General features: G+C 49.2%; 2 protein-coding genes across 2 annotated transcripts in view; one reads left to right on the top strand and one right to left on the bottom strand.

The window, feature by feature from the left end:
* Positions 1–21,648, bottom strand: part of cadm4 (cell adhesion molecule 4) — a 547,921-nt gene that overhangs the window by 6,768 nt on the left and 519,505 nt on the right. The gene's annotated exons all lie outside the window — the stretch shown is intronic.
* The window catches only part of si:ch211-79k12.1 (uncharacterized protein LOC568891 homolog), a 33,200-nt gene continuing 27,371 nt past the window's right edge, over positions 15,820–21,648 (top strand). The window contains exon 1 of the mRNA XM_038812889.1: positions 15,820–15,990. Within this exon, the coding sequence (XP_038668817.1) occupies positions 15,930–15,990 (61 nt within the window). The 5' untranslated portion in view covers positions 15,820–15,929. The remainder of the gene's footprint in view (positions 15,991–21,648) is intronic.

The raw sequence follows: 21,648 nt of genomic DNA, 5'->3' as shown, positions 1-21,648 counted from the left end.
AGCATCATAGATTCAAAGAATTAGTTTGGAAAAGAACTAAAATTCATTTAATTTGAACTGCTGTGAGTTTCTGTTTAAAATAAATTTGAACCGTTTTAGAATTCTGAAGGGCTGTGCTTGAGTTTGAAATAAAGCTGCGTGAAGGGTCTGTCCGTTCCTAAACAAAGATAAATGAATTTGCCAGCAATCCAATTTGAATTTTCCAAAACTTTTGAGTTATGAACAAGTGTTGAGAGTCTGTTGAAATATCTCTTGTAACTTTGCTTAAGTAGCAAATATTGGAAAGTGACAGGAAAAAGATCAAACAACAGAAATGAAATTAACAGAATAAAGATATGGAGCTAGAAAATTTAAGACAAGTGTTGAAAGCTGCAAAATCAGATTTTCTTCCAGAGGGGCAAAAAGAATCAGATGAATTTGGTACAAATGAGCAAATTCCAAATGGAAACTGAGAAAGTTCTTCTGGAATAGAAGCTGTCAGCCAACGAAACTTAGCCCTGAAAGAAAGCAGGTTGAATAAGAGATGTGCTAATTTACAAGCAATGGTAAAAACATTTCATAAACAAGTAAAACCTTTCAACATCAAACCACTGACCACAGATCTGAGCACGAGATAGGCAAGTTGAAGTCGCAACTCCAGGTCCGGAGGAATCTGATGTGCACCATTGGAGCTATAGGATCAAAGAATTTGCAGGAAGGTGAGATAGATTGGGGTGGACTGGAAGAAGCCATAAACAAATTTGGCAATTGGGAGGAAGTCGAGGGGCCTGACCCTCCTCCTTCGTCTGAACATCCTAGCCCCACCGCTCTGCAATCAATTCCCATGAATCGCATCACACTAACACGGGAGCATGGAGTCTTACATGCCATATACAGTGACCCCGTGAGCAGAAATAGCAAAACAAAATCTCAGTGCATGAATCATACCAGTCCCAGGGGGAACACTCGAGGAAATGAAAATGGCCATACTAACAGCTGTCGGATACAGCAGAGAGGACCCGGTGGAAGGTCTGATTAAGTGCAGGCAAAGGATAGGGGAACATCACACATCCTTTGCTAACTTCCTGGGGACACTAATGCTCCAAGGCTGCGACACTACAGTTAAGAGCATCAGAACACCTTCCTTCCACGCAGACAATCCCAGTTACAAAGGGGAACAGTATGAATGTCAGGTCTTGACAGTGAATTATCTCAAAGGGATCATTTACTGTGCGTGCGAAGCAGAACCTACGTTCATGCCAAGACAAAATGGGGCACCAAGGCTCAGGCCGGGTCTGCTACCCCACCCTTAAAAAGTTTTGTTGAGACACAGAAGGATGAGGATTTGGAACAGAACAGGGATGGAGTTTTCCTAAACCTTATAACAAATGGAAAACTAACACAGAGATAAAGGATGGTCATCCAGACCACTATGCTAAGAAGGGAGAGCTCAGAAACACCAGGCCGGTAAATGGGTTGGAGATGAATTTACAAATAGACTGTAGGTCCGATGCCACCATATAGGGGGGGGTTGGTTACAATACAAATACATTCTTGTCATCATGATAACGTTAGGAAATGGAATGAAGCATTCCCTACCAGGACGGACACAACAATAGTAGTTAAAGCTATTCAAGCCTCAGGGCAATCAGCAGCACCACATGTTGCTACATGCAGGTGAGGAAGATGCAGTTACACCTTCCCCTGCATAGAACAGAATGTCTACAGGCGCTGCTGCCAGCTCTAATCAGGTGACAGGCTTGTAGAGGGCAAAATCCCAAAAGAGATCCCCCCTCCAGGTTGAGAGAGGAATAAAAGGGAAAGGGGAGAAGATTAATCTGATAACTTCCTAGTGAAGAGGAAATGTTGGCTAGCAAGATCAAAACAGTGAATAAGAGCATATCTCTGTATTGATCTCAATAATAGGTATGAAAAGGCAGACTGGGAAACATACTTGGTGATTACGAGTGTGGTGACTCTCGGGACTGGTAGAGCCACAGCATTAACAGAGATAACCATCTATCAAAATTACGCCACAATCTCCGGGACTCACGAAGCGGTAACCATGAAAACATGAAGCAGTGTCTGATGGGGAAACTTCAACAAAAATTAATAGACCATGAGAACGGCACAGTGGTTAGCATTGCTGCCACACAGCGCCAGAGACCCAGGTTCAATTCCAGCCTCAGGTATCTGTCTGCGTGGAGTTTGCACTTTCTCTCCGTGTCTGCGTGGGTTTCCTCCAAGTGCTCCGGTTTCCTAACACAATCCAAAGATGTGCAGGATAGGTGGATTGGCCATGTTAAACTATCCCTTAGTCTACAAAAGGTTAGGTGGGGTTGCTGGGTTAAGGGGATGGGGTGGGGGCACGGGTCTGTGTAAGGTGTTCTTTAGGAGGATCATGTAGACTTGATGGGCTGAATAGCCTCCTTCTGCACTGTAGGGATTCTATGAACTATAATAGGACCTGAAAATGGTATTGTCTTGAGAAATATTGGAAAAACACTATGATGATGTACACCTTGAATTAGGAGTTTTAAATATTGTAAAAATAGAACTTCCAGATTGGTGTCCTCCCCAGATCAAGAGATTATGGGCGGGATTCAGCCTCCAGCGATGCTGGAATCGCAAAACGTGATTGGGCGGGGAACCGCGTGCGAGCTGAAAATCAAACCACTGACCTGGGCGCCCAACAGAATGCCATGCTCCTGTGCCTCGACATTCTACTCCGCACATACAGTAAACACCATTGGCATGTCATTAACAGGCCCGACCTGGTATTCTCCAGGTTTCCCACAATGCTCCACCTCTGCCAGGAGGAATTACCAATGGCGAGATTCACTTCTGATTTTAGAAATCCGGAAACAGGCATGTGGCTGCTGAGGGAGAAAGGTGGGAGGACATGTTCCCAGAGGCGCGACTGTGGGCTGCCAGTCCTGCCACTGGCATGGCTGGTTTTGGGGGGGGGGGGTCTGCCTTGGCTGCGGGGATAGACAGGGGGTGACCAGAGGATGGGCCGTAGTTCGGGGTGATCTCTCTGGGACGTGAACAGTGTCCAGGCACAGGCTGCCATTGCAGTGGCCAGCAGGGCAGCCACCTTGCTGCACATCGCACTGACCACCCACCTTGCAGCACATCCCACTGACCACCCACCCCACTGACCACCCACATTGCTGCACATCCCACTGACCGCCCACCCACCTTACAGCACATCCCACTGACCACCCACCTTGAAGCACATCCCACTGACCACCCACCTTGCTGCACATCCCACTGACCACCCACCTTGCTGCACATCCCACTGACCACCCACCCACCTTGCTGCACATCCCACTGACCACCCACCTTGCTGCACATCCCACTGACCACCCACCCACCTTGCTGCACATCCCACTGACCACCCACCCACCTTGCTGCTCATCCCACTGACCACTCACCTTGCTGCACATCCCACTGACCACCCACCCACCTTGCTGCTCATCCCACTGACCACTCACCTTGCTGCACATCCCACTGACCACCCACCCCACTGACCACTCACCTTGCTGCACATCCCACTGACCACCCACCCACCTTGCTGCACATCCCACTGACCACCCACCTTGCTGCACATCCCTCTGGCCACCCACCTTGCTGCACATCCCACTGACCACCCACCTTGCAGCACATCCCACTGACCACCCACCTTGTTGAACATCCCACTGACCACCCACCTTGCTGCACATCCCTCTGGCCACCCACCTTGCTGCACATCCCACTGACCACCTACCTTGCTGCACATCCCACTGACCACCCACCTTGCTGCACATCCCACTGACCACCACCCACCTTGCTGCACATCCCACTGACCACCCACCCACCTTGCTGCACATCCCACTGACCACCCACCTTGCTGCACATCCCACTGACCACCCACCCACCTTGCTGCACGTCCCACTGACCACCTACCTTGCTGCACATCCCACTGACCACCCACCTACCTTGCTGCTCATCCCAGTGACCACCCACCTTGCTGCACATCCCACTGACCACCCACCCACCTTGCTGCACATCCCACTGACCACCCACCCACCTTGCTGCACATCCCACTGACCACCCACCTTGCTGCACATCCCTCTGGCCACCCACCTTGCTGCACATCCCACTGACCACCCACCTTGCAGCACATCCCACTGACCACCCACCCACCTTGCTGCACATCCCACTGACCACCTACCTTGCTGCACATCCCACTGACCACCTACCTTGCTGCACATCCCACTGACCACCCACCCCACTGACCACTCACCTTGCTGCACATCCCACTGACCACCCACCTTGCAGCACATCCCACTGACCACCCACCCACCTTGCTGCACATCCCACTGACCACCTACCTTGCTGCACATCCCACTGACCACCCACCTTGCTGCTCATCCCACTGACCACCCACCCACCTTGCTGCACATCCCACTGACCGCCCACCTACCTTGCTGCACATCCCACTGACCACCTACCTTGCTGCACATCCCACTGACCACCCACCTTGCTGCACATCCCACTGACCACCCACCCACCTTGCTGCACATCCCACTGACCACCCACCCACCTTGCTGCACATCCCACTGACCACCCACCCACCTTGCTGCACATCCCACTGACCACCCACCCACCTTGCTGCACATCCCACTGACCACCCACCTTGCTGCTCATCCCACTGACCACCCACCTTGCTGCTCATCCCACTGACCACCCACCCACCTTGCTGCACATCCCACTGACCACCCACCCACCTTGCTGCACATCCCACTGACCACCCACCTTGCTGCTCATCCCACTGACCACCCACCTTGCTGCTCATCCCACTGACCGCCCACCTTGCTGCACATCCCACTGACCACCCACCTTCCTGCACATCCCACTGACCACCCACCTTGCTGCACATCCCACTGACCACCCACCTTGCTGCACATCCCACTGACCACCCACCTTGCTGCACATCCCACTGACCACCCACCTTGCAGCACATCCCACTGACCACCCACCCACCTTGCTGCACATCCCACTGACCACCTACCTTGCTGCACATCCCACTGACCACCCACCTTGCAGCACATCCCACTGACCACCCACCCACCTTGCTGCACATCCCACTGACCACCCACCTTGCTGCTCATCCCACTGACCACCCACCCACCTTGCTGCACATCCCACTGACCGCCCACCTTGCTGCACATCCCACTGACCACCCACCCACTTTGCTGCACATCCCACTTACCACCCACCTTGCTGCATATCCCACTGACCACCCACCTTCCTGCACATCCCACTGACCACCACCCACCTTACTGCACATCCCACTGACCACCACCCACCTGACTGCACATTCCACTGACCACCACCCACCTGACTGCACATCCCACTGACCACCCACCCCACTGACCGCCACCCACCTTGCTGCACATCCCACTGACTGCCCACCATGGCCCGTGGTTGTGCAGATGATACCGGTCATATGGGTGCACCCATCCCCCACCCTTCCCTCCAACTTGTGGCTCGGCCAAGATCTGGAGCACCACAGCAGTGTCCAGGTGACCCTGGTATATAGCTGCCTGTGACAGGGCAGCCTTGTCCTGTGCCGAGGCCACCTATGCACAGGGTGCCCCAGGCTTGGACATTCTGACCCATGGTCGATACTTTCACTGCCGAGGCCTCCACCGCGGATGCCACCTGTCCGGTGTTGGCCTGGTTGCCACGCATTGTCAGCACCGCCTACTGCCCCTGCGTGTGACTGGACCCCTCCAACGGCACCTGCAGGCCATGGATGGTTGCTGACAACCCCTCATGCAGTCCCTGGCCATGTCTGCATCTCCATTATTGATGGGATAGCCCTTTCCAGAAGCCAGAGACCCACCTGTATGGCAGTCTCTGGAATCAGGCCACCCTCTGACATTCGGGGGTTCCTATCTCCACCTGATGTATCGCAGCATGTGTGTGGTGCACACCAGATAGTGCCCCAGGAGCCTCTTAACTATAGTGCCCAACCGAGGTGAGTGTCTCTGGCATGGTGGAGGGTATTGCAGACAGCTGTGATGGGGTGTCAGTGTCATCCCCAGACTGATGCTCCGGGGTGTCTCGGGCTGGCGTTTGGGGGTGTCTTCACTATCCAGTGTCGCCTCTTCATCACTGGAATCAGCGTGGGGTAGGGGTCAGGGGCGGAGGATACCAGAAATGCTCACCTCATTGCCAGGTGATCCTGCAAGATACAAGACATGATGCATGATTGGATTGTGGGTTGGGGTAGTGGGTGATGGTGGGAGGTGGCAAGGGGCTTACTTGAGGGTGATGTGGTGATGGTGTGGCGCTGGGGTAGGGGTGGAGTTGGGGGGGACGGGGATTGTGCCATGCATGCCATGGGAAACTGCAATGCAGCGGGGTCTCGCTTGTTTGCCCAATGCCGACCTCTGCCTGGGTGACTGCCCTCTCTCTGGGCCCACTAACCAGGCTCAGTGCACACTGCTCCACTGCGGTGCGGGGTCGCAGGTCCGGTGGACCCCCTTGAAAGCTTCAACAAGACAAGTCAAATGTATATTAGGAAAATTAAACATGAAACTGAGGGAAATGAAGAAACAAATCAAGCCGGGTTAGATATTGTGAAAATACTGGCGAACGTGTCGAAACAATCAGCCAGATAATAAACGAAAATGTTGATGATTCAGGCCAGAATCAGAATGATATTCTTTACAGTGTTTAAGGAAATGGGATGATGAAGCAATTGAGGGAAAAGTTGGAAGAAGTGAATAAAGGATTAGCAATGAGCCATTATAAAAATTGACCAATAGGGACGTTAACCCGAAAGTTACAGGGTACCAACTTAGACAGCTAACTAAAGTTTGGTTCAATGAAGAATGTAAAGACATCAGTGGAGAAGCAATAGGGATGGTACGAGGACTTCCCATCATCCCACCTGATGAATCTGGGATGAGGGTCTTTGAAGTAGAAAACATTGGGATCATCAGCATGATGTGTGGATGAAACACAAAGATACAACCCTGTAAGCGGTAGGACAGAACAAAATATTAGTGGGAACTATGCTGGACAAATGTCTGCAAATCAGCAAAATTATAATCTGTCCATATCCTATATACCCCTCTGATCAAGCCAAGTGTGGATTTAAAACAAATGAGAGTATAACTTGTACCCTAGAAGTTAGACTCCCAAAAACAGAGATCACAAGAGTCACACCTGTGGGTAAAGGAGGAGAGTGTGTTATCATAGTGTGAGAAGATGTTGATATGGGACCAGAATGTGCCCTGTTGAGATACTCACATTTTGCTCAAAAACCCAGGTTTCATCTAGAACATACAGTTCAGAAGGGGGCCATTCAGCCCATCGAGTCTGCACCGACCTACTTAAGCCCTCACTTCCACCCTATTCCCCTAACCCAATAGCTCCTCCGAACATTTAGGACACTCAGGGCAATTTAGCATGGCCAATCCACCTAACCTGCACATCTTTGGACTGTGGGAGGAAACCGGAGCACCCAGAGGAAAACCTATGCAAACACGGCCAGCTCTGCACCCAGGTCCTGGTAGACTCGGATTTCACTGCCCTCCCAGGTGCAGCACCTCGTCTAACTGGCCCACCTCATAATTTGCTCCTTGTCCAGGAAACGGTGGAACCGTACCACCATCACCCTCGGTGGCACATTCCCCTGGGGGCTTCCTCATTAGCGCCCAGTTTTATTTTGTTTTGTTTAGTTTATTGTCACGTGTACTGAGGTACAGCGAAAAGTATTTTTCTGCGAGCAGCTCAACAGATTATTAAGTCGCTCAACAGATCATTAAGTTGCTCAACAGATCATTAAATATCTTAACAGATCATTAAGTAGCTCGATCCACCTCCAAAGGCCGTGTGGATGCACCCTTTTCCAGCAGCTTCTCCAGCATCCACCCACATACGCACCAGCATCGGCTCCTTCACTCCCCTCCGGCAGGCCCATGATCCTTATGTTCTGCCTCTATGACCGGTTCTCCAGGTCCTCAACCTTCCCCTGGAGCCGTCTTCTGATCCCGCATCAGCCCCATCTCCGCTGGCATCGAGGCAAACTGCTCCTCGTGTTCCCCCACCGCCTCCTCCATCTTCTGGATTGCCTGACCCTGAGCCGCCAGTTTCATCTCCACGTGATCAACCACCTCCTCGGTCGAATCCACCGCCCATGCAAGGTCCTCCAGACTCTCTTTTCTTTGCTGGTCTGTCGACCACTGAGCAGGCAGGGCTGCTCCCTGCCCTTCTGCCATCTCCACGTGTGTCGCGGGTGCCGCACCAACTCCAAACGACCGATTCCCTCTTTTTCAACACCTTCTGGTCCTCAGCTCCATACACCAGACGGTCAATTCTTCCACTCACTCTCCTGCACCTTTTTTCTGCCTCACATGCACCTGTTAACTGGGGGAAAGGTTAAAAAAAAATGCCACGAGCGGGAGCCACCAAATGTGCAACCACTCACTCCATGGCCGTCACCGGAAGTCTGTTTTATAAAAAGTTAATGGCTCCACTTAACGAGACCCCAAGGGCTTCACGCTGTAAATGTTGGTCCCGCCGACTTATTCACTGGGACCGTGCTTGTCAGCCTCCCGCTAACAAGGGAGAGCATTACTTAAACCGACCCTGCACAGTCCACCCCACTCAGCTCACAGCCACGTCGCTGAGAAGACTGGCCCCACAATTCGCTGATGCCGACCTGGGCAGATGCCGACCTACGGGGTAGAGGACAGACAGGATGTCCTGTTCCCCTGAGGGTCTCAGTGGATCAGCTAGAGGGCAGCCAGTGCCACCTGAGAGAAAGTGTCAGCAGCCATCAGCTCTGGGAGTGTGACCGGGAGGACCGGCACCCAGTGCCCCAAGATGATCAACTACCTCCACCGGGCTGAACGGGTGAGTTAGCAGCGAATTCCCGACCCATCCCCCCCGTCTGCTTCCACCATGATTATGTGCCTGGCACTGCCCCAGCACAGCACTGTTCAATGCCCCTGCCCACCCATATACAGCAGTGCTGTCCATGCTACCTCCCTCCATCCATACCCCCAATTTCCTCCCCCCCCCCAATATGGGCCCCACTCTCACCAAACACCCCCACAAAGAGCGACGCATGCGGCTAACAATGCCCCCCCCCCCACCCCCCACCCCCCCCCACGTGAGTCTGCGCAGGAGAAGTCGGCCCAGAACAGGCGGGAAAGGGCAGAGGGGGCTGGACATCTGAGTCCTCACTCACTATGAGGAATGGGCCTGGAGGTCACAGGGGCAGCTGAGGACAGATCAGTGACCAAAGGAGAGGTTGGTACACGATGCAGAGGTGACAGTTCAGCGGCCACTATCCAGATGAATTGTCCTATACGAGTTGGTATTGCCATACAAACTGGTCCATCCCGTCCACTGACCACGTATTAATTCCCTTGCAGGATCTCCATCCGACAGTGCCAGCTATCTGTGGTGGTCTGCCACCCCCACCTCCCATAAGAATAGTTTGGAGGAGAGCTCCAGGGAGACCACCCCCTGACGCATCACAGCTGTCATCCCCACCCTCCACTTGCACAGAAACACACACCTCGATGAACAACGATAGTGGACAGGCTTCCGGGGTACAATCTGGTGAGCACCACACAGTTCCTGATGTACATCAAGTGGAGGCAGGAATATCCAGGTGAACAAAGAACAAAGAAAAGTATAGCTCAGTAACAGGTCATTCGGCCTTCCAAGCCTGTGCCGATCATGATGCTCTAACTAAAATCAAAACCTTCTGCCCTTACTCGGTCTGTATCCCTCTATTTCCTCCCTACTCATGTACCCATCCAGATGTCTCTTAAGTGTTGCTATGGGCCTGCTTTCACCACATCTTCTGGCAGCGGGTTCCAGGCACATTAAAAAACATTCCCTGCACATCTCCCTTAAACTTTCCCCTTCTCACCTTGAACCTGTGCCGCCTTGTAATTGACACTTCCACCCTTGGAAAAAGCCTTTGACTATCCACCCTCTCTATGCCTCTCATAATTTTGTAGACATCTATCAGGTCTCCCCTCAGCCTAGGTCTTTCCAGTGAAAGCAAACGTAGTTTATTCAACTTCTCCTCATAGCCAACACCCTTGAGACCAGGCAACATCCTGGTGAACCTTCTTTGCACTCTCTCCAAAGCTTTCACATCCTTCTGATAATGTGATAACCAGAACTGCATGCAATACTCCAAATGCGGCGCAACCAAGGTTTTATACAGCTGCAACATGATTTCCCAACTCCTGTACTCAATGCCCCAGCTGATGAAGGCAAACATGCCATATGCCTTCTTAATCACCTTGGCCACCTGTGTTGCCATTGTGGACCTGCACACCCAGATCCCTCTGAATGTTCCTAAGGGTTCTGCCATTTATAGTATAATTTATATCCAGATTTGATCCTCCTAAATGCATCACCTCACATTTGTCGGGATTAAACTCCATCTGCCATTCTGTATACAAGTCTCAAATCTAGCTATATCCTGTTGTATCCTCTGACAATCCTTGGCAATCAGCAACTCCGCCAATCTTCATGTCATCCGCAAACTTATTAATCAGACCACCCACATTTTCCTCCAGATTATTTATACATACTAGAAACAACAGAGGTCCCTGCACTGATCCCTGCGGAACACCACTAGCTACAGATCTCCATTCTGTCTTCTATAACCAAGCCAGTTCTGTATCTATCCAGCCAGCCCTGGATCCCATGTGATTTTAGTTATTGTACCAGTCTGCAATGTGAGACCTTGTCATATGCTTTACTAAAGTCCATATAAACTACATCCACAGCCCTTCCCTCACCAATTTTCTTAATCAAGTTGGTGAGACACGACCTTCCCCGGACAGAACCATACTGCATGCCACTAACTCGCCCATTTTTCTCCAAATATGCATATATCCTGTCCCTCGGTATCTTTTCCAAAAGCTTCCCCACACTGATGTGAATCTCACCGGCCTATAATTTGCTGGATTATCTTAAACAAGGGAATAACATTGGCTATTCTCCAGTTCTCTGGAACCTCACACCTGTGGTCAAAGAGGATGTGAAGATATCTGTTAAGGTCCCAGCTATTTCTCCCCTTGCCTCCCGCAGTAACCTGGGATAGATCCCATCCGACCTCGGGGGCTTGTCTGCCTTAAGGCAATTTAATATACTCAACACTTCCTCCTTTGATATACTTACATTCTCAAGATTGTTGACACACCTATTCCTGACCTCAACATCCGGTATGTCCTTCTCCCTGGTGAATACCGATACAAAGTCCTCATTAAGGATTTCCCCCACTTCTTGTGGTTCCACTCATAATTTCCCTCCATTGTCCTTGAGTGGGCCTACTCTTTCTCTTGCTACCCTCTTGCTTCTAATGTATGCCTAAAGAACCTTGAGATTCTCCTTGACCATGTTTGCTAAAGACATTTCATGGCCCCTTTTAGCCCTCCTAATTCCATGTTTAAATTCCTTCCTACTTTCACTGTACTCCTCAAGGGCTTTGTCATTTTTCAGATGCCTAGACCTATCGTATGCTTCCTTTTTCCTTTTGACTTAAGCTTACAATTTCCTTTGTCATCCATGGTTGCCGAATCTTGCCATTTCTATCCTCCATTTTTGCAGGTCCTCCACATTAATCAACTGACCTTTAAAATACTCCCAATTGTCAGATGTGGATTTGCCTTCAAATAGCTGCTTCCAATCCAGATTTCCCAGTTCCTGTCTAATTTGAATGTCATGAGCCCTCGCCCAATTAAGCACCCTCACCCTTGGGCCACTCTTGTCCTTATTCATGACTATTCAAAATCTTATGGAATTATAGTCCCTAAGCCCAAAATGCTCCCCCAAAGAAACATCAATCACCTAGCCTGGCTCATTCCCCAATACCAAATCTAGTATGGCCCCCTCCCTGGTTGGATTGTCAACCTGCTGTATCAAAAAACCCTCTTGGACACATCGAACCAATTGCTCTCCATCCGAGCCCCTGGCTGTAAGGGATTCCCAGTCAATATGAGGGAAATTAAAGTCACCCATCACAACTACCCTGTCACACAATTTCAGTATCTGATTACACAATTGCTCCCCAGTCTCCTGCAGGCTGTTGGGAGGTCTATAGTACACTCCCCACATTGTGATTTCACCCTTCTTATTCCTGAGCTTCACCCATAATTCCTCACTACAAGATGTCTCCAATGTGTCCTTCCTCAACACAGCTGTGATCTGCTTTCTAATCAGCAATGCAACTCCCCCAACTCTTTTGTTTCCCCTTCTGTCCCGTCTAAAACAACGATAACCCGGAATTTTAAGCTGCCCGTCCTGTCCCTCTTTAACTATGTCTCCGTAATTGCAATTACATCATAGTTCCATGCAGTAATCCAGGCTCTCAGTTCATCTAATTCCTGCTTGGGTCACTGTCTGTGTGGCGGCTGCACATTCTCCCAGTATCTGCGTGGGTTTCCTCCGGGTGCTCCGGTTTCCTCCCACAAGTCTCAAAAGACGTGCTTGTTAAGTGAATTGGACATTCTGAATTCTCCCTCTGTGCACACAAACAGGCACCAGAGTGTGGAGACTAGGGAGTTTCACAGTAACTTCAGTGCAGTGTTAATGTAAGCCTACTTGTGACACTAATAAGATAAAAAAATCTGTTATAACTTGCATTGAAGCAAGCATGCTCCAGACCTACATCCTACTGAGACCAGTGGCTTCCGTCTGCCTGCTCTTACTCTGCACTATGTTTATCTGGCTTGCTGTTCCGGTTCCCACCCCCTTGCCACACCAGTTTAAACCCTCCCGAACAGCACAAGCAAACTTCCCACCCAGGATATTGGTGCCCCTCCAGTTCAGGTGCGACAGGTCCCACCTTCCCCCAGATGACATCCCAGTGATCCATATATCCAAAGCCCTCCCTTCTACACCAGCTCTTTAGCCATATATCCAACTGTACGATCTCCCTGTTCAAAGCATCACTGGAACGTGGCACGGGGAATAATCCCGAGACTACCCTGCTTTTTGCCTCCCCACCTAACTCCCTGAATTGTCTTAGTGGGTTCTCTTCCCTCTTCCTGCCTGTAACATTAGTGCCAATGTGGACAATGATATCTGTCTGTTTACTCTCCTGTTTCAGGATGTCCTCTAGCCGTTCAGAGTCATCCAGGACCCTGGCACCAGGGAGGCAACACACCATCCTGGAGTCCCGTTTGTGACCACAGAAACAGGTGAGCCTCTGGACCAGGTTTACCTGGAGCTGAGGCAGTCAATGGAGTTTGGCTGTGAGACTGAGAGGGTAATATCAACAACCGTCCAGCAGGTCCAGAGCTGATTGGAGGAGGCCAGAGTCTACAGGTGCATGAGATTGCACTGGCAATGTGCGGCACCGAGGCCAACACTGCCAGAGATGACCACAGTGGAATACCTGGTACCTGATGTTGGCGGCATTGGTAGAGGTGTCCAAGGCGCGGCTCAGTCAGTGACATCCATGGTGAGGGCCTCGACAGCGTGTTCCAGTTGCTGGGGTATGTGACACAGAACAAGGCGGACCTTGATGAGGCGCTGCGGAGCCTGTCCCAATCTCAGGTGGGCATTGCCGCGGTCCTCCAGCTCACTTCCTGGTCGTTAGGGGGAAGTTTCTCAGTCCCATGTGGCATTGCCACAGCGCTGCGGCACATGTCCCATTCTCAGGTGGGCATAGTCTAGGCGCTGCAGAGCATGCCCTGGTCGCTGGGGGACATGACCCAGTCACAGGTGGGCTTTGCTAGGGTGCTCCGGAGCACGTCCCAGTCACTGAGGTGCATTGCAGAGGGCATCGACACCATGCTGCAGACATTGTGGAGCCGCCACAGCTGGCAGAGCCAGAGGTAGAGGATCGCTGAGAGGGCACTGGAGGTGACGGGGTGGGGAATGGGTAAGGAAGGGTTGGGTGCGTTATGTTGGGGTGGGGGGGGGGGGGGGGGGAAGGGGTGTGGCACCATCGTGGGATTGAGGAAGTTGGGGACACATTTGTTAAATAATCAAAATTGTTGACCTCAACCAATATGACATCTCTGGCACTTTCCTCCGCAATGCGGGCTGAGCACCAATCACATTCACATCTCCTTGGACACAGAGGTCTTCGATACCTCTTCCCTACCCTCCGCCAACCCACTGCCCCCCCTCCCCCCCAGCCTGGTACGCTTTGCCCATGCACCTCCACCCACAGCACAGGCCCTTGCTCACCAGACCCACACCCTGTATCCCAGAAACCCACACGTAACATTACCTGGACTGGGTGCTGGAACCCTCCCTGGCGCACACACCCACCAATAGGTCGGCGATATGTCCCCAGAGCTGGGGCCCAGTCCCTGGCTGTTCAGATATTTTCTGCTGTGTCGTGTTGCTTCCCACAGAGTCCATGTATCACGGTGTGATTGGGATGCTGGGCAATAGCCCCCACATACTACATGGCCCACCCACCCACGGGGATTCACTTAGGATGTGGGAAGTACTCACTTAACTACGGTTGCCAATTCCCAATTAGTAATAGCCTTCAGTCGCACGGCCAGAGGTCTCTGTGGTTAGTGGGAGTTATGGGTGGTCGGTGGGGTAGACCGGCAGGAGCTGGGGTTGCCCCCGGAACAGGACCAAACAGTCAGGGGTTGGCATGCCGGACTCATGTGGCTGAGACAGCCCCCCCCCAACCCAGCAAGCACAACCCATGGGCAGCTATCCCCCCTGCTGCACATCCCCCCATCCTCCTGATGACAGCCCACCCTGACCGACGCTGGCCCCCCGAGGGCTACCCTACCCCCTCCATAGCACCGAGGCACCAACCCCATTGCCCAGGAGCAAAGCTGGCTCTTCATCCCAGGTTTCCGCAGCAGCCATTCCCGGCAGTTTCCTGTTTTTAAAAAGTACTAATTGGTGCCCACGTGACCACTCGCTGGGGAGGGGGGTTAGATCATGGGAGGCAGTTAAGTAGGGGCTTGCTCCCATTAATTGTATGGAGATTGGCCTTAAGTGGCAATTATTGGTTTTGCAAATGAGAGCGGGTCGGTTAGATCGCAAACAGATCGGCGCCCGGGCGGTTCTCGATTTTGGCCTCTCCCGCGATCTAAGGGCCTCATTACGCTCTTGCTTAAGCGCAACACGGCCAATATATTGTAGTCTCTACAGGGGCATGTCAATCATTAATGGTGGCTGTTGATACAATTGTGTTCATGAAAGGAGCAAGTATTAATGGAGGATATTGATGGAAGTGATTCACTTATTTCTTGTGCTAAATTAATTTAATAAATTACCTATTGAATGGAATTGTTACGGTGAGTTTTGTAATGCAGCTGCGGGAAAGGATACGCCCAATAAAATTCCGAAAGGTCGCTGCCCTGCGATGCAATTTTGTTGTTTGAAAGCTGCAGTGACCCAGAAGCATCAAATTCCCCAACTCCAGGCAGGGGCGAGTTGACAGTGAGCCCAGGGTAATCGAATGCCAGTACCGACAGGCACACAGTCAGAAGCGACGCTCTCACTCCCAAGCTTGGAAATCCCCGGACCTGGCCAACCACGGAACGCACACACACAAAACGCAAAGTGTCAGAGCAAGTTCTACTCGGTTACAACTGACGTCGCCTCACTCCAATTAACATCATTGGCGGGGAGTTTCAGGAAGTGACTGGCAATAAAATATAAATAATACAAAAAAAGTCTGCTGAAAAAAAAAACATACCTGCAGTATTTCCCCACAAAAGAAATCTGGTCCATTGCATCAAACAAAATTCATGGGGTGGGGGTGGGAGAGTGTTACACAAAGCACTCGACACAAACCAAACCCGGAACAAAGTTGAAATATGATCTCCCCGCCCCCTTTCAGATCAACAGATAAGAATTGTGCACTGGTCGAGGCTGGAGTGCAGAGTCGAACGCTTTTGTTGTGGTGATAATAATTTAAAACGTTGAAAATGAAGTGGCTTCTGCTAACTTTCCTGTCGGCTTGCATCTGTTTCGAAGGGGTTCTGAATGGTAAGTTCAAGGACAGACTGCACCTAAATTCTCAATTTCCTGTTTGGTGTTTACCATCTACCACTGATCATGTCGAATACTGCATGGAAATTGCTTCAAATTATTTGTTAAAATAACCATAACATTTAGGGCCTTTTCACAGCTTCATTGAAGCCTACTTGTGACAATACGTGATTATTGTTATTATTATATTTATTGTTGTTGATGATTCCACAACAATACAAATCCGGAGTCCCCCATAAACTTTAGAGTTTTGTGATTGCCGTGTTTGGGAATTTAAAGCAACTATTGGTGAAAGGAGCCTGAAATAGCAGCAGAGGCAACTCAGTATAAAATAATAATCTTCAAATGCTGGGAATTGAAACAATGTCATAAAACATCAGAAATGCAAGGTCATTCTGCCAGCATTCAGTTGAACAGAAAGGTTAACTAATGTCTCAGGATAATTCTTGATCAAACTTGCGTTAATTCAATGTTAGTTCAGAAAGTGGGAAATGTGAAATAAAGTAAGACGCAGTGAATTGTGCATGTACCCCATTAATATATTGCAGTTTTACCAAAATAACTGATTAACATATAGTAATCAGTCAAACGGGTAGTTTGTGCTCATTTCCTGCTTATTCAGCAGGGACTAAACTCAAAGCTTTGTTCCTATGTGATATCTCGGAGTGTGAACTGAGAAATTTGATTGTTGGGAGCTAAATACTGAAACTGACCCATGGAGGCCAGAATGTTTGCCGCGGATGTGCTGAATTGTTGATTCTAGAGGTGTTACCAGTGTCCTCCATACTCTAATTCGGGAGATGATTAAATAAAGACTTGCATTTATATAGTGCCTTTCATGAACAGCCCACATCTCAAAGCTCTTTCCATCCACTGCAGTCCTTGTGAAGTGTGGCCATTGTTGCAATGTGGGAAAAGCAGCTAATTTGCACACAGCAAACTCCCACAAACACCAATGTGAGAGTGACCAGATCATTTGTTTCTACAATGTGGATTCAGGGCCAAATATTGGTCAAAGAACCCGGCTTGTCTTCGAGATAGTGCCGAGAGATCTTTTTATTTTCAACCTTGGTTTAACATCTCATCTGAAAGATGGCACCTCTGGTGACTGAGGGTTTTGCGGTTCGAGTCCTGACTTGAGGCTCAAACCCGTAATCGTCGGGCTTGAGACAAATAGTACTACCAGCTGAGTGACGCCTAACACCATTAATTTGACCCAACTCCTGGGGCTGGGGTTTTCCAGCCCCTTCCCATTGGTGGGATCTGCAGGTCCCACTGAATGTGAACCTTGTGTGGTGGACATTGGCAAGAAAAAGATCCACCGTCCACTTTCCATTGGGAAATACATACCAACGGAGTTACCTGGGGACATGATCAGGCTCACCTGAGATACAACTGCAACAGATTAATAACAGTAATAATAATCTTTGTTGTCACAAGTAGACTTGCATCAACACAGCAATGAAGTTATTGTGAAAAGCCCCTAACCGGTTGAGTTGAAAGAACAGGTGATTGTGAAAGAAATTGGCGCACTCCCTGGATCTCAGGATCTCTAACCCTGATTTAAGAGCCTCCCAGTTGCATTGAGTTGAGTGAAGCCATTTTGTCACAGCCTGTGGCGAAAATGAATGTTCTGAATGTCGAAGTGAAAGCGGCTGGGGGAGGCTCACAGTGGATGAGAAAGAATCATTAATTTTTCTGAAAAAATATAGCTCTTTGCATTGTTTTGGTCATAAATATGCGTCCTAAATTATTCTGAAATGATACGTGTTTTCAAACCGTGTAAAGCATTTCAGAAGTGAGTCACTCTGTTGCTCTGACAAGTTGCCAAACCTGATTTTTTTTTCTCTTTCTTGTTGTTCAAACATGTTGCCAAACACGACTTTCTGGTTTTTCCACTGACTTGTTTTCGTTGCTAAAACACTTCTGAAAAATTAAAAAGTTCCCCTCCAAATTGAACGGACAACGAGGCTTGGCTCCTTTGGTCCAGACAGATGCTGCCAATTTCTGCCTGTTTTGGGTATCAGCTTTTGGAGGCCTTATGGAGGGAGGGGGGGGGTGAGAGCTGAGTTTTGATCTGAAGCTGCCCTCCGGCTCAGGCAGCAGGATCTTTCCAGAAGAGAGACGAGTTCCGACATTGAGGAATTATTCAAGTCGCTGGGGGAGGGATGTAGCACTTTTCCAGGTGATATTGCCAGGAGGAGGCAATTGAGAAATGTGTTTGCTGGGGGGGCTGGTTAATGTTTCTTTTAGGTTACCAAATCAACAATTGAGGGCTAAATTAAAAGGTAGCCCCTTAAAGGAATACCGCATCAAAGCAAACCGGATCGCGCAGGAAACTTAAAATGTCAAAACATAGAAACTAGGAGCAGGAAGAGGCCATTCGGCCCTTTGAGCCTACTCCGCCATTCATTATGATCATGGCTGATCATCCAACTCAATAGCCTAATCCTGCTTTCCCCCCCATATCCTTTTATCCTCTTCACCCCAAATGCTATATATAAAACTGCTTCTTGGAAACACATAATCATAGAATTTACAATTCAGAAGGAAGCCATTTGGCCCATTGAGTCCACACCAGCCCTTGGAAAGAGCACCCTATTTAAGCCCACGCCTCCACCCTATCCCCGTAACCCAGTAACCCCACCTAACCTTTTTGGATGCTATGGGCAGTTCAGCATGGCCAATCCACCTACCCTGCACATCTTTGGACTGTGGGAGGAAACCAGAGCACCCGGAGGAAACCCACGCAGACACAGGGAGAACGTGCAGACTCTGCACAGATAGTGACCCAAGCCGGGAATCGAGCATGGGACCCTGGAGCTGTGAAACAACTGTGCTACCTTGCTGCCTGCCATTTTGGCCTCAACTACTTCCTGTTGTAATGAATTTCACAGGCTGATTGTGGTTAATTATACTGCATTATAATTCACACTGTATTGCATTGCGTTGTATTATGTCCTTGTGGGCTCTGTATGTGAGCCATTGCGAGGCTCTGCCCATAGGGGGAGATGAGGAGTTTGTACTGGGCTTCACCCTTGACGCCACCCATGGCTCCTCCCATTAACCGGAAGTATAAAGTGCTGCAGCCGTAAGCCTGGTCTCAGTTCCTCTGGTCGCAGGCTGGCTCAGTTGGAAGACTATTAAAACCACAGTTTACTTCCAATCGTGTGTCTAGTGAATTGATGGTCACATCACCGACCTTTCCGGGTGAAGAAATATCTAATCTCTGTCCTAAATCGTCTACCCGTATTCTCAGACTGTGAGCCTTGGTTCTGGACACGCCCACCATCGGGAACATCCTTCCTGCATCTACCCTGTCAAGTCCTGTTAGAATGTTTTAGGTTTCCATGAGATCTCCCCTCATTCTTCTGAACTCCAGTGAATGCGATCCTAACCGATTCAGTCTCTCCTCATACGTCAGTCCTACCATCCCAGGAATCAGTCTGGTAAACCTTCTCTGCACTCCCTCTGGAGCAAGAACATCCTTCCTTAGATATGGAGACCAAAACTGCACTCAATATTCCAGGTGTGGCCTCATCAAGGCCCTGTATAATTGTAGCAAGACATTCCTGCTCCTGTACTCTAATCATCTTGCAATGAAGGCCAGCATACCATTTGCCTTCTTCACCCGTTGCTGTACCTGCATCCTTACCTTCAGTCACTAGTGATTTTCCACTAATTTCAAACCAACGGCTTAATCGTTAATTAAGGAACTAATTTTTTTTTTAGAAAAAGGAAATTCAATTCAATAGGGTGAGACAAGCTTGTCTATGATTGAGATGCAACTATAATTTAAACAACGACTGTATTCCATTTTCTATGTCATAAAGCAGCATGGCTTGTCTCCCTTTGGAAGGTCTTCAAATTTCTCTCCTCATAGACCTGGTTCTAACCTTAGGCTATGTTCTCTAGTCCTAGACACTGCAGTCAGCAGGAACAGTTTCTCTCTATTGACCCCTGTCTGTTATCCTCCGTGTTGTAATATACCTTTACGAGAATGCAGTAGGACGTCACCAGAAGAAAGCATTCCAGTTGCATTTTAGTTTCACTTCTACGGTAGCTGAGCACACAGCACAGCTTTGCTGCAGGCATGTCTTCAAGCTTTATATCCATGTATATCTATTCACATGTGTTTAGTTTAAATATGAATGATTGCCATTTTTATATCATTATAGTGCACACAACATGGTGGCAGTGGCGGCATCAATGGATCGACTTGCATTCTATTTCCTTCTAATAATCATAGAATCTCTACCAATGCAGAAGGAGGCCATTCAGCCCATCGGGTCTGCACCAACCCTCTGAAAGAGCACCCCACCTTGGCTTGCTCCCCCCCCCCCCCCCCCCATCCCCACATCCCCAGCCAACTTTTGGACACTACGGGGCAGTTTTAGCCTGGCCAATCCAACTAATCTGCACATTTGTGGACTGGGAGGAAACCTACGTAGACACAGGGAGAACATGCAAACTCCACACAGACAGTCTCCCCCAAAGTTGGACTTGAACCCGGGTCCCTGGTGCTGTGAGGCAGCAGTGCTAACCACTGTGCAACCGTGTCATGCACCAATACTTAAAAGGGTATGTTGCAACACAGTGCCTTGAAAACTTTGATCAAATCATCCCTTTAACCTTTTAAGTTCCAGTCCTAATTTGTGAAATCTCATGGTTTAGTCTTTGGAGTGTCAGTATCATTCTAGTAAATCTACACTGTGCTCCCTCCAAGGACAACATGTCCTTCCTTTTTTAAAATACATTTGGAGTTATTATGGGCCAGGGTTTAGAGAACCCCAAAGTGTATCATGGAGTTCCCCTGACCCACGACTTTTAATAGATTGTGGTATGGGGAGCACACGGCCCACTCTACAGGTGTGGTACAGCAGAAATGGAAAAGTATTTTTTAAAGCAAAACAATGTTTATTCTATAAACACAGGCTTGGAGGGCCGAAAGACCTGTTCGTGTGCTGTGCTTTTCTTTGTTTTGTTCAAGTCAACCTTTTTAAAACATGCAGTGAACATCTTAGCAACCATCAATTTGAATACAACCCCCAAAGACTACAACACTAAGTAAACATTTAAGCTTTCCTTTTTAACATCCATACGACTGAAAAATAAAACCTTTATCAGAAGCACATTAGGTTAAAGTCACTGCTAAAAACATTTATAATTCTGAATTCACCAAATGATCAAGAGATAGTCTTTTGATGGCAGAAAGACCAACAGTACACTTGCTCTGTCTGGCTTCAGCTCCAACACTGAAAACAAAACTAAAACACACCCTGCAACCTGCTCAAAAACGAAAGTAAAAAGCTGACAGACAGCCCAGCTCCACCCACTCTGACATCACTGCAGGAGTAAACACCCATTTCTCAAAGGTACTCTCACTACAGATATTTATATACACACCCATTTCTTAAAGGTACTCTCACGTGACACCTCCCGCCAAGAAAGAAAACCCCATCAACTCCATAACGGTTTCATTTTTCACCTTTTCACTATCTGTTAAGAAATGCACACAGTAAATACACGTTTTTCTTTCAGAAAAAACAACACAGGCAAACAGGTACATTAATATAGTCCATTTTTGTTCTTCTTCCTCCAACTGAAATCCTTCCTGTTTGACAGTCTATTTGAACAAGATGGTCTCTGCACGAT

The sequence above is a fragment of the Scyliorhinus canicula genome, chromosome 12 (assembly GCF_902713615.1).
Source record: "Scyliorhinus canicula chromosome 12, sScyCan1.1, whole genome shotgun sequence".
NCBI classification, from domain to species: domain Eukaryota; kingdom Metazoa; phylum Chordata; class Chondrichthyes; order Carcharhiniformes; family Scyliorhinidae; genus Scyliorhinus; species Scyliorhinus canicula.
This window is presented reverse-complemented; position numbering and strand designations above follow the sequence as displayed.